We start from the raw sequence: 13,056 nt of genomic DNA on the forward strand, positions 1-13,056 counted from the left end.
CTGCCAAATAAATACATGTAAATGTAAGCACCATGCATAGACTCTCACTGACATGTACTACCAACTCAAAGTATGTAGGCTGCTAACTTTGCAATTAGTATGTCATGGCTTTACAATGTGACCTCTGCAATGCATTGTCAAGCATACAGGAAGAAACATCTGTTGATCCTGGACCGCTACTTTCTACTATGTCTTACAAGGCTGACTAACTTTGCAAGAATGTCCGGTACACTGCACCAATAGACGTGGCCACGAACCACATACTTTCACAGAAAGGGGAAATTTGACTGACATGGCAAATGACCAAACAGAACTTCAGTAAACGTACTGGTAAACACTCAAATTGATCTGTTTTACTCAACACTAACAGCTTTAAACAAAACTCCTGAATAACTTTTAAAGACAGGATTCTGTCAACTTGTTTCAGATTGCAAACTTGTACCCTTTGGTCAAATAGAAATAATATTAAATGTAATAGTATTAATCAATTGTTGTTGACTTTCAAGAATAAAGACTCTCTGAAAAAGATTTTTTGTAGCGTACTGCATGAAGGATTTGATACCTTATACATCTGTATAACAACCGACTGACAAAAAAAAGAGTTAAGAGTATGCATGCCCAAGAGAAAATCACCAAAACACGCAGGTGGGTTATAAAGAAATATGTGCTTTCCAAAGCAATTTCATAACGGGAGATTTAGCCTACTTCTGCAGAAGCTTCTGTGTAAACCCCAAATAGAGAAGCTGGGAAATTTTTGGCCGCTACGAGAGGCCAGACTTACCTGTATGCGTGAATACAATTCTTTTTCCATTGGTGGTCACTTAAAAGGGAACAATTAAAAAAAAAAAAGAACAAACAAAGTGCCCTATTTTGTGCGCCCTCCTTCTTTCATTAGGACAAAAGTGTAGCTGATTCAACCGGTAACATTACAATGGATGAAAGCATTTGTGGCCAAAATGCCAAAAGAAATAGAAAGACACATACGCAAGAGCCCCTGAGGCAATTTGGCTCATGATCATCTCACATAAAAACACAAGTCAAACACATATAATGCATGCTTTCAGGAAGCTGATTTAATAACCTTTAATAAATAATTCAATCAATTCTCAAACCATAATAAGCACTAGTAACTTACCTGTCTGTTGCTGTTTACTGTTGTTTACAGCTCTACAATGTTTTACAAGTATGTTGTTTACAGTATTAGCCATCACTTGTTAAAAAGTCTGTATTGCTCCTTTAAGAGGCATGCTGGAACCAGCCAAGTGCACGTCTAGGCACATCGGGAACCAATTAGCAATTTGTCTTCATCTGGCTCCTCTTTTCGTCCTCTTTTACTTGGCCGTTGATGATTTCCTGACATGTGTACGGTCACATGACATTCACATGAAAAAAAAAGACTGAAACAGGAATCTTCTCTGGCCTTCTCTTTCACTCCCGATCACTCCCCATTCCATCCTCCTACATGTGTACTATGCAAACACTGCAATATACTGTACAAGAGTGCAGACTGATAAACTATTCTGAGCTAATAGCAGAGTGGATGTGTGTATTCAGCCCACATACACTGCATTTCCTGCATGGTATTTTATACACAAAAAAGCTTTGAGAATTTGTAAGGTCCAAATCGGTAGCAACAGGAAACCATGGTAAACATTTTACAACCAGATTCCTGTCTTTGTATGTACACAGTGAGGAGGAGATCTCTCAGTCGCTCTGTCTCGCCTTCTTTTGCCACACAAATGTCGTTGTAATACAGAAATTTATTTACATTAATTCAATCATTTTTTTTTTGTAAATACCATATGGAGCAATAACACATCAAACAATTAAAACGAAAAAGATGAAATGATAAGCTTTACAGTCTTGATTTCAATGGAATCGATGTTTCAAGATTAGCTGATGAGTGATAGCTCTGGAATGTGAGCGGCAAAGCCACGCTCTACGTCAAGCTTTTTGGAATATCTCTCTTCATTATTTCGTCTGGTCACTTGAGGGCTTCCGACTAAATGCTGCTTTGTTGCTGGAGACTTGTTTCTTGCCATTACAGCTTTTTAGGATGATAGCTCTGTTTACAGCCTTTCTGAAGATTTACAATCACATGACAATCTTGTTTATCGAGTTTGCACAGAGTAAATTGTCCAAGTGCTACTCTAAACTACATGGCCACATAAGGAGCAGCACAGAACCATATTCACATTTCCATGAAACTACGATGGATTTGCACTTATTTCCTTGGCATTGTTTAAAAGGTAAACAGAATTTATCACTAAATACAGTAGAACAGTGGAAGGAGCATGACATTTAATCAGGGGGTGGGGGGTCAAAATGGAAGTTGTGGTGTGTATTTTAATGTAATTTAATATCCGTTTTTTTAAATCTATTTTTTGTTCATCTTCTCCTTCCCACCAAAACAACTGCTGCCAATTCACCTACTTATACTATGCATTAAAAATGTGTACTCTTTTTGTGAAGAAGAAGTACATACATTTGAGTGTGTAGCAAAAGAATACGCAAGTACTTGGACATATTAACACGTCATGTAATGGAAGAGAAAGTTTTTGCCTACTACTGGTTGCATTTCAGCTTTTCTTCATATCATTATTCCTTATATCATTCATACTATATCATTTAATATACCATACCCTAGATTTATTTTAATTTATATTTAGTGCTTAACATTTAAGCTCTTAGACTTAAATATTGAAGATGTATCACCAACATTACACTCGTCCGCCATGTTTGCAGGTTGAATTCGGCGAAGCAAACTGTCACAAAACTCCTGCTCGTGGTAGGAGTTGTGGGTAATATTAGCTAAAAAAGTTTATGGATCCACACTTCGAAAATCTACCAGAAATAGTAGACCATCTGGGTACCTCTGAGATACTCATTTCAACAAACTATGATTTGGGGCACACTAATCTTGGATACTATTTAGGACGGATAGTAGGCGAACTGGGATGCAGTGTGTGTTTTTCCTGAACCCAACGTCATCACTGAGCACCTGAGCACAATTAACAATGATAATTCTCACTAGATAAGCTCATCTAGACTTACTAGTCTCACACTTGTGTATCTGTTTTCAATTTTACATTTTTAGAGAGGCAGACCTTAAACTTAACAATGTACCAGCAACACTATTTTGGTTAAGGAAACTTACAGAGAATCTATCTTGGCCTTCAGTAATTTATTCAGACAGGATTAACTTACATGGGGAGGTGATATTATTTACATCCAGTTCACCAAATCTTGTGATTTTTTTCTCCCTTGAGACAATTCCAGCCCAAATTAAATTTACAGCTAATTTTACTTCTGTCTGGATAGACATACACTATTTGGCCAAAGGTATGTGGACACTTGACTATCACACACACATAGTCTTGTTAAACATCCCATTCCATAACCATGGGCATTAATATGGCGTTGCTCTTCTGGGTAGGCTTTCCCCTCAATTTTGGGACGTGGCTGTAGGGATTTGCCCATTCAGCCATAAGAGCATTAGTGAGGTCAGGCTAGAAGTCCTGACTCGCAATCAGCGTTCCAGTTCATCCAAAAGGTGTTGACTGAGTTAAAGGTCAAGGCTCTGTACTCTTTCTTCTCTTACTCTCACTCTTGGTGTGAAAGTTCTTTCACACCATCCTTGGCAAACCTTGTCTTTATGAACCTCACGTTGTGCTTAGGAGCATTGTCATGCTCGAACATGTTTGGGCTTCTTAGTTCTAGTTAAGGGAAATCTTAATTTTACAGAACACAAAGTCATTCAAGACAACCTGCGCACCCAATTTTGTGACAACAATTTGGGAAAAACCCTCATATGGGTGTAATGGTTAGGTGTCCACATACTTTTGGCCACATAGTGTGCTTGGTTTTGCAGGCAGATGATGTCTCTTGCATTGGTGGAAAAGGTTTTTTTTGACTACATAGTACATATTTGCTTGTTATTATTTCTTGTCGTTTCTATTTCTGGCTATAGTCAAATGACTGATGGAATTTCTTTAGAATAGTTATAGAATAGAATAGTTCTTTAGAATAGTTGCTCTGGGTTGAATAACTTTGTGTATATAGGCCATCACTGCTTGTTAGAAGGAAAAAAAGGAAATGATGTCAATCAAAAGTAAAAGCCTCAACCCAGAAGCAAATTAGAATGACAACTACAACTTTATACTCATATATTCCACAACATCATGAATGTAGTTTCTATAAATAAATAATAATTAAATAATAGTTCAAAGTTTGGCTATAAAAGTACACAGGTAAAGCATTGGAAAAGGAACTGTAAATAATAATGTTTAACAAAGAAAAACAATTATTTGTGTGTCAGTGCTTTGTAACAATCATTAGGTTTTCTGCCATGTCATGATTTCGCTAAAGGGGCGCTCAACTACACTTCCCATCAACCCCAGCACGTCACATTTTTCAATCACTCTCACCTGTGTCTTGTTTCACCTTGATTACCACTACTATATAAGTTCCTGTGTTTCAGCGTCTCATTGTCATGCCTTGCCGTGTTCAAGTGTTGTCATGTGTGCCACAACCGTGCTCATAGTCTGCATGGTTTTGCTTTGGATTTAAGGTTTATGGTTCTTGTTTTCACGGTTCTAGTTGTCGTGTTTGCACTTTGTATAATAAAGTATCCGCACTTGCATCCGCCTCCTCTACAAATCCCTGACACGCCACAGGAGAGTCTATAGGACAAAGTACTTTACACTTTCCGGTTTCTCAGTATCATGACAACAAGTTGCACTGTTTAAAGCTGCTATAACGTAAGTGACAGCAGGAACTAACTTGTCTCATGGACATTCCTCAACATTCCTCAACAATAAGTGGTTAAAAAGCACAATGTGACGTTCATTAATAAATTACAAATTTCTTCTTGTTGGTAAATCACTGTGGTATAAGAGGAATAAAACACTTTGGGATGAGATGTTCTAGGGAAATAATTTACTTCGGTGGTAACAGTAACTCTGCTTTGCTTTGGGCTACATCACACCACGCTGTTGTGGATTATTTTCCTGCAACAGCACACACCATATTCTGTCATTCTATGCTATCTCATCTTATCTCATTTTAATTTCTCTTACAGGGGTGACGTGCAAATAATTTATCGCTTTGTCACACATTGTCTTAAAAAGTAGTCTGATTTACATTTCTCAAAGGCTTGTGCTGTGTGTATTGTGAATGTATTTAATTTAAAACAAAATGGATTTTACTTTCAGAGTTGAGAAAGTTGCACTTCCATGTCTCACAAGCCACTAACAGCCCATGGGCCATTGGTTGAGAACCATTGCTTTAAGGAGTTAAACCCCTAATGCTACCAGTTACACTTCATCACACATGGAATTTATTGTCTTAGCTAGTATCGCTGCTCATCACTCATGTGCTAGAAATGATACTGAACTGACACAGACTTCAGTGTTAAAGGCTGCCAGAAAACAAATCAAACATGATGTTTCTGTCTCCTATGAACTATTACCCAACTTACGAATCATTACAGATGTAAGTGTGCATTTCTCTCCGTCAGGCCGCCCACCTTCAGCTGCTGTATTTCCTGTCAGTCTCTAGAACCTGCACTCTGCTGTCTGCCCCTGCACTTTCACTCTCTTGCACACGGCACAAAAGGTACACACACATTTTCACCTCTCGGTATGAGAAAGCATGACAGCTACTCCAACAAGTACACAACTACTTTCTGGTTTTAAAATGATTTGTCTGTTGGACAGTCACAATGTACTTTTCTTTCTGACTTTTTTTTTTTTACTTTCAAGGTTCATAAATTGTAACGGGGATTTACAACACAATGAAAGGAACATACCTGAATTTATTCTAAAAGAAAAGCCATTATTTATTTAGCCTATATAATTTGTCTAGAATGTTGTCAGTAAGTAAGTGCTGGATAGTACATGCAGGATAATTAATGAAAAAAATAGGTGTAATTGTGAAAGTGAATGAGTGCTTGAAATGTACAAACATGAAAACAACGTGTCCTAAATTGATCAGATCTAAGACTTAGAGTTTAATATAAATTTATTACATTACACCCACACTTCACTAAGATATTACTTTAAATAAATGGAAGGAAAGTTTTTTTTATTTAGAGCAGAAATGAATATGACTAGGAGAGAAATGCTTGAACACTAACAGGAACCGTTAAATATGGAGACAGTTAACTGTACAACCCCAAAAAAGGCATCATTATTATTATAACAGGTAGAGGAACCCTGAACAAATGCATTGAGTCAACAAAGCTTGTGAGTTATCTTTTAATCTGATCAGGGAAATGGTTTTAAATGGCTGTGGAAACCACAAACTATTTTGTAAGCATAATATCTGAAAGCAAAGTGGCGAATACTGAGAAATCTTATGAAATCCCATCTGGCAGGGAAAAAAACCCTCTTAACGCACCATGCTGTTTGAATTAAGTGCATGGTCGATGTCGTATATAAGGTGTGATTTCAGACTCAGCTTATAAATAGCTGTTGAACATGGTCCTCATGTGTATACAGAATATACACACCAAAAGGTCAGAACAGCAGATGAATTTACATGCATACAAAGTAGAAATAAGTTAAAAAACAAATCAAGCCAAGAAAAAGATTTCTGATTATAATCTTATTTTCATGCACTCCAGTATAAAACGCCACCATTCGTGATGCACCTATACGTTTATGCATATATGGGTTTCCTTCCTTGAAACCTGACAATACTGTTGCTCTAAACATTGGCTACAGTAATAAGAGAAGTTCCAATCATTTCTTTATAGGCCTCGGCACAAAAATAGAGTCTGATGACTAAAGTCTTGTGTCCATCTGTCTCATTTCAAATACACATTTGAATATGAGTGCAATTTTGGAAAGATGGTCGATGTACTGTATTTCATAATTTGTGGTGAAATATTAGTCATAGTTGAGGTTTCATCTTTCTTCCTGCCTTTTAGTTCTTACCCATGTTCTGTTTTGTCCATTCAGGTGTCGAGAGTTAAGCTTGATCATGTCATTGCAGAAAGCATGCAAAGATGTTGACACCTTTTTTTAAAAAGCTCTAATCACTGAAGGGTATTTTTATGTAAATATGCAAAAAAGAAGGGCTTGGAGTACTGCTTTTTTTTTTTTTTTTTTAAATAAATGTGGATTAATCTTACATCCAAGCAGATTAACTCGATCCAATCTACACTGTGGATGTATTTCATGTTTAATAGTAGTCTACTGTTGCTTGTGTTGAGAGCTGTTGCAGTGTCTGCCCTGTGTGTCGTGTGCTCTTGGTCTCTCTCGAGCCCTGAGTCTAATGGACATCAGACTCTTCTTGCTGATAATTGCAGGACTGCTCTGATTGGCTGCTGGAGATTGAGCCAGTGGATAAAGCTGGAGAGGAACTGCAGTTCAGGGAGGCTTTTTCTCTCCAGGATACTATAATTTTGTCTTCTCCAGCCCTAGAATGCTAGCTAGTGTGCTATAGGTGTCTTTGGTGGTTATGTTGTTTCTTCAGCTAGTGTGCAAGTGTTTGTTCAGTAATGTGGTTAACATCAGCTTGTATCTTATCTATGTTTTAATAACTAAAAGTGCAGTCTTGAGTGTTTTTTTTTTCCCCCTTGGAAGCTGTAAGGAGGTGGATGGCATTTTTTGATCATGTCTGTTTTCTCCTGTTTTTGGTTAGAGAGGGAATGAGGTAAGACATTTGTTGCTTTTTGAATTTTATTTTAAAAGCTTGGGTAGTACTCCCCTGAAGTTAGAAGTGCTTTGTTTATTGTTTTTTGGCCTGGTCCCCTCCTGAAACCTTTTGAAGCTTCCTTTTCTCTTGTTTTTGTCCATTTACCACTCTACCACTCAAACAAAGCTCTTGGTTGCCTTCTTTTTTTTCTTTAAAAACTCCTTTCTTTCCTTGATATTCCTTCCCCAACCCTAGACTGGGGGAGGCATGGAACAACTATTTCCAAACATTTGTGGACACCTGACCATCACACCTCTATGTGCTTGTTGAACATCTCATTCCAGATTTAGCAAAGTGTTCAGTGTAGTTGAGGTACAAGCCACTCAAGTTCTTCCACTCCAACCTTGGCAATCCATGTCGACAGGGGCATTGTCATGCTGGAACAGGTTTGAGCCTTTTTTTCCAGTGAAGGGAAATTGTATAGAATGTCTTTGTACGCTGTAGCATTACACCTGTGTGCTTAACAAACTTTATGGCAATAGTTTGGGGATGAACCACATATGGGTGTGATGGTCAGATGTCCACATGGTTTTGGCCATATAGTGTACTTTAACAATAGCTTCAGTAAGGGGACCAGCTTTAAATTTATGATAAACAAATCAATGTAAACATCATATAAACGTCTGTCAGTGACGGACAAAATGTGTAAGAGGAGAGTTAGTAACAGTTCTACAACTGATCTAGTACATCTAATCCACTGCCAGCTTCGGTGGGGACCAGTGATGGCCAACCAAATTTCAGTGGTGACCCCAGGCCCCCTCCTAGACACACCTTTGTGTCCTGCTGCACAAAAAACTTCTGCCTTGTGAGAAAATCCCAGTTCATCTAGCATATTTCAGTCTACTTAAAAATAATAATTCAGGGGTGGGATGGGCATCAAACTAACATGTGGCAGAAGGAGGATGCAAACTGTCCTCAGTAATATTGGCTAAGCGTAGACATTCAGTGAACATGCCAAACATGCATGCAGTAAAAAAGGGGAAAAGTTATATTTGTGGGGCACTTATTCTCCAGACCATGCCATTGGTAACATTTATAAGATGAGTATCTGACTTGCCAAAGGATAATGTGATAATGCTGAGCCATTATACTGTGGACACAAACTCTATTTGTTATCCAGCCAATATTTGGATGATGTTTCCCTGAGATGAACTCACTAAAAACAGAAAGCTCTTTTAAAAAAACAGCATGTAATGCCTGGACTTGTGTGCTCCTTGTTATTAGGGCAACAGTAAATTTCGCTCTGCACATGCACATAACTGTAGATCGGATTACATGTAACACGCATATAAATCAGGATTGTCTACTAACCACCCAGTTGATTAATTACTCACATATAATGTATGGAATGTGTGTCTGAATGAATTCATTCAATCTGGTGAGAATCTTTGCAAGTAAATATAGCCAGTGATTTTCATAAAATAAAAGATTTGTGTAAATGTCCAAGTCAAAGTACACTGAAGTGCAAAGAGATGGGACTATAAACAGATTCCTTTTGGTTCACTCTAATTTCTTGGACAACTAATAACGTAGGTCAGATATTTTGCTGTTCATGTGTGTAAGTGAAGCTATTGACTTGAAATTGTATTTAGATTTTATTTCTACATATTGTGACTTTGCATATCACAAACACTAATGACTCCACAAGGCCAGCCTGTTCTTTCTCCTGAAACAAATTCAATCTGCTGGTTTGTGTAAGGTTAGTCAGGATGCTCACAACACACGCACACACACACAAAAACTTGTTAGATTAATCACAGCTTTCTACATTGTTCTTAGGACTAAGAACAATATTCCATTAATGGCTGATAATGATTGACAGATGGCAGCTTGTGTACCCTTACTGACCATAAAATCTTAATTTCTGCTTCTTTTACGTCTAAACCTCAAAAATGTCTCCTCCATAAAAAATAATCACACAGCAAGTGGCAGTTATTATACCAAATCAAGTCTGCATTATGTTAAATATACCATTACAGCTCTGACCAAATCCATGTTTCATGCACAAGTGAAGCAACTTCAGAGAGCCTGAAAACAACAACCAATAAGATCACAACATCAAATCAAAGCTGCATAGTAGCAAACATCTGATTGGATGTTGGTCCTGTGTGCCTGTGTTTATTCTTTATTTTTCCTCCCATTCCTCCTGTAACTAGCTTTTTATTTTTTTACATGTTGCATTAAACTCATTGATGGTTTTTCATAGCCTTTTGTAAATGTGCTGCTATTGTGCTGCTAACAATACAAGTGCTAAGAATGCACATGTACTTTGTTTCTGTTCCTACCTGTTAATAGACCACACAAAATACCACCAGATAACCACCATATGTCTTGTGTAGCCTATAAAACACTTCAAGTGTTATATTTTGCCATGTCAACCAGCCTTACTTTTAATCCAGACCATATGAAAATTCCATTGGTAGACTATTTCCTAAGTCCAAGAGAAAACGATGGCATGAGTTAGCACTTCATCAGAAACTTCAGCATTGCCAGTAGACGTCTGAGGCTTTTCTCCATGTGATATTTACTGTTCCCCAAAGCACTACAGCGCAAGAGGTTTACAAGGCTGTCAACAAAACATGCTGGTACCACACAATGGTCTGAATACCATAAGCTCTTTGGTGTTACTTACATCACTCATAAACCCCATGTATAGTGGGAACAGCATGACTAGAACCTATGGTAAAACAGTGAGTGAGTGACAGTTCTGTGTGTGGAAACGCTTTGTTCATAAGAGAGGTCAAAGGAAAATGACCAGATTGGTTTGAGCTGCCAGGAAGTTTAAAGTAACTCATATAATCACTCTTTACAACCATGGTGAGCAGAAAAGCATCTCAGAACGCACAGCACATCAAAACTTGAGGTGGATGGGCTACAACAGTAGAAAACCACATCAGGTTCCACTCCGGTCAACCAAGAACAAGAATCGGCACAGGCTCACCCAAACTGGACAGTTGAAGATTAGAAAAAAACTCCCCTGATCTTTTTCCATTACAGCTTGTCATGTTACTGACAAACCTCTGTCTCTGTATTAAAGACTCTCCAGTGGCAGAACACTTACTGCCTGTTACAAAGGGCTGACAACAGAGACTATGTCCATAAATGTCAAATATAAACATTTCTTTACAGAAATCCTCACCGAATTAACAATTATGTTTTGTTTGTTAAATAACAAACACTTTTTAACCATTTATTACTAGTTTTAGGTTATGTAACTTATCTGCCATACAAGTCCCTGTGACTTAGGGCTGGGAGATGCATCAATATACAGTAATATCGATATTGTGATATTAATATACAGTAATATCGATATGATTTCTGAGATATCATTGGTATGGTGATTTTTTTTTATGTATTTTCAAAAATTTTTAATAATTACAAGTTAAATAGTACTGAATGGATGCTGTTGATTTTGTATATTTTTTTTAACTTAATCTTCTTTGTCTTTGTAGGCATTAAAGAAAAGTATCATCAAACTCGGTTTAATATTATATTTTTAAAATATTATTTTACAACTGTTTTGCAGACAGTTTGTTATATAAATGATATATCGAGATACGCATTGTGTATCATAGAAATGTCCTAAGGTATCGTGATATAATATTTTTTTGTCATATCATCCACCCCTAGTGTGAGTTAGTTGTTACTATTGAATAAAAATTTATATAGCAAAATTTTTTGGTAAATATGCATTCCTTCAGCCAAGCAGTAGTTGCTATACATTCTTTGGTGTATGCCATACTGTATTGAGTCTTACAGCATTTTGATGCCAAAATTGATGCAATTGACAGACAAATTTCATATCCTAGCACTGAAATAGATATACTGAAAAGGTCATTTCCATGGTAGCAGTGTTAATAATGCTGTGTAATAACACATAAAGTAAAGTTATTGCCCCATTCTTAGTGCTCTTCCAATTTAACATATTTGTTTACTCAAGCTTACCATGAATAGACTTTTTACACAGTCTTACCCAGTATGGGACAATAAGCATACCTAACAATCTCTCCCTCTCTTTCCCTCCCACTCCTTCTGTCCTTCTGTCAAGTCACACATGATATTATGGAGATGCCAGTGATCCTGATCCTTTCTGCTCTCCAGACCTGCCTGATCCATCCTGATGCCCTACCTCTGGATGGAGCTCTCATCAACTGGAGGCTACATCCTGCCACTAAGGACGACCCCAAGCACTGCAGCCTGGAGATTGCTGAGGATGGTGCCACTTGTAGTACCACAGAAATGGTTTTGGACCTCAATTCCACATGGATATTTTCGCTGTGGTTGCTGGGACTACGGTTGCTGCTATGGTCTTAGGACTGCAATTACCACATACAATTTTGCACTCAAGTCTCCTTTAGTGAACAGTGGACTAGTTCAACAAACAGAGTTCATAAAAAAACTTTCCTTTACTTTCACACTATCCATTGTTACCCAGATGAGGACGGGTTCCCTTCTGAGTCTGGTTCCTCTCAAGGTTTCTTCCTCTTAACATCTTAGGGAGTTTTTCCTTGCCACCGTCACCACCGGCTTGCTCAATAGGTCTATATCCCGTGTTTATATATTTCTGTAAAGCTGCTTTGAGACAATGTATATTGTTAAAAGCACTATACAAATCAACTGAACTGAATTTAATTGAATATGACCTGTGACAGGGTAGGCAGGGCAACTTTCACGTTATACACCAATACTACTAATTCGGTTTATTTCCACAACTAGAAACTTGTCAGACTGAACAGTGTAACATGAACTCTCCAGAGTCCGCCATGAACAACTGAAATGTCTACTACACACCTTAATTAACTGCTGAATGGACTTTATTTCCTTTTTTTTCTGGTGAATTAAATCAAACATTCTTGTCTTGCATCGAATGGTGACATGTAGCTCTCGAAAACGACAGGAATAGCTAGTTTCTCGTTTCACTTCACGTCACTCATGCAGGCTGTGGTCTTCAAAATAAACATAAACATACAGGACCAAACTGGATCCCAGTTCATGACACCTCTGATTTCTCATCTACACTACGTTCACACTTCTTGTTTTTGTTTTTTTTTACCGGTGGATGTGTGTTGAGGTGCGAAGCTGTCAGTTGAGGCAAATCTCACGAGTCGCGAAGAGACGCGAAACCAACTGTATCTGACACTCACCCAGACTGTTAGTTGATCCGTCCATGTTTCAATCGTATCCAGTTCAGACCTTTCTGAAACGGTGCAGGGTCGCGTGCGAGGAATCCACTCGAGTCATTGTTGTTGTTGTTGTTATTATTATTATTACTATTTAAAAAGTGAGAAAAGAAACCGTGCTCAGCAGCAACATCCAGGGAAAGGGAGAAGACACGTGTGTGTGTGTGTGTGTGTC

At 37.8% G+C, this 13,056-nt stretch overlaps 1 protein-coding gene across 5 annotated transcripts in view; it reads right to left on the bottom strand.

Annotated features, from left to right (window-relative positions):
- The window catches only part of eml3 (EMAP like 3), a 44,129-nt gene extending 31,089 nt beyond the window's left edge, over window positions 1-13,040 (bottom strand). For 2 of the 5 annotated variants that reach the window (XM_053628833.1, XM_053628832.1), the window contains exon 1: window positions 12,846-13,040. In XM_053628833.1, the coding sequence (XP_053484808.1) occupies window positions 12,846-12,870 (25 nt within the window). In that variant the 5' untranslated portion in view covers window positions 12,871-13,040. Of the gene's footprint in view, window positions 1-1,135; window positions 1,677-12,845 lie in introns of those variants that run through there. The other 3 variants (XM_053628830.1, XM_053628831.1, XM_053628834.1) reach the window with 3 other exon arrangements.
- Window positions 13,041-13,056: the final 16 nt, after the last annotated feature.

The sequence above is a fragment of the Ictalurus furcatus genome, chromosome 7 (genome assembly GCF_023375685.1).
Source record: "Ictalurus furcatus strain D&B chromosome 7, Billie_1.0, whole genome shotgun sequence".
Lineage (NCBI taxonomy): Eukaryota > Metazoa > Chordata > Actinopteri > Siluriformes > Ictaluridae > Ictalurus > Ictalurus furcatus.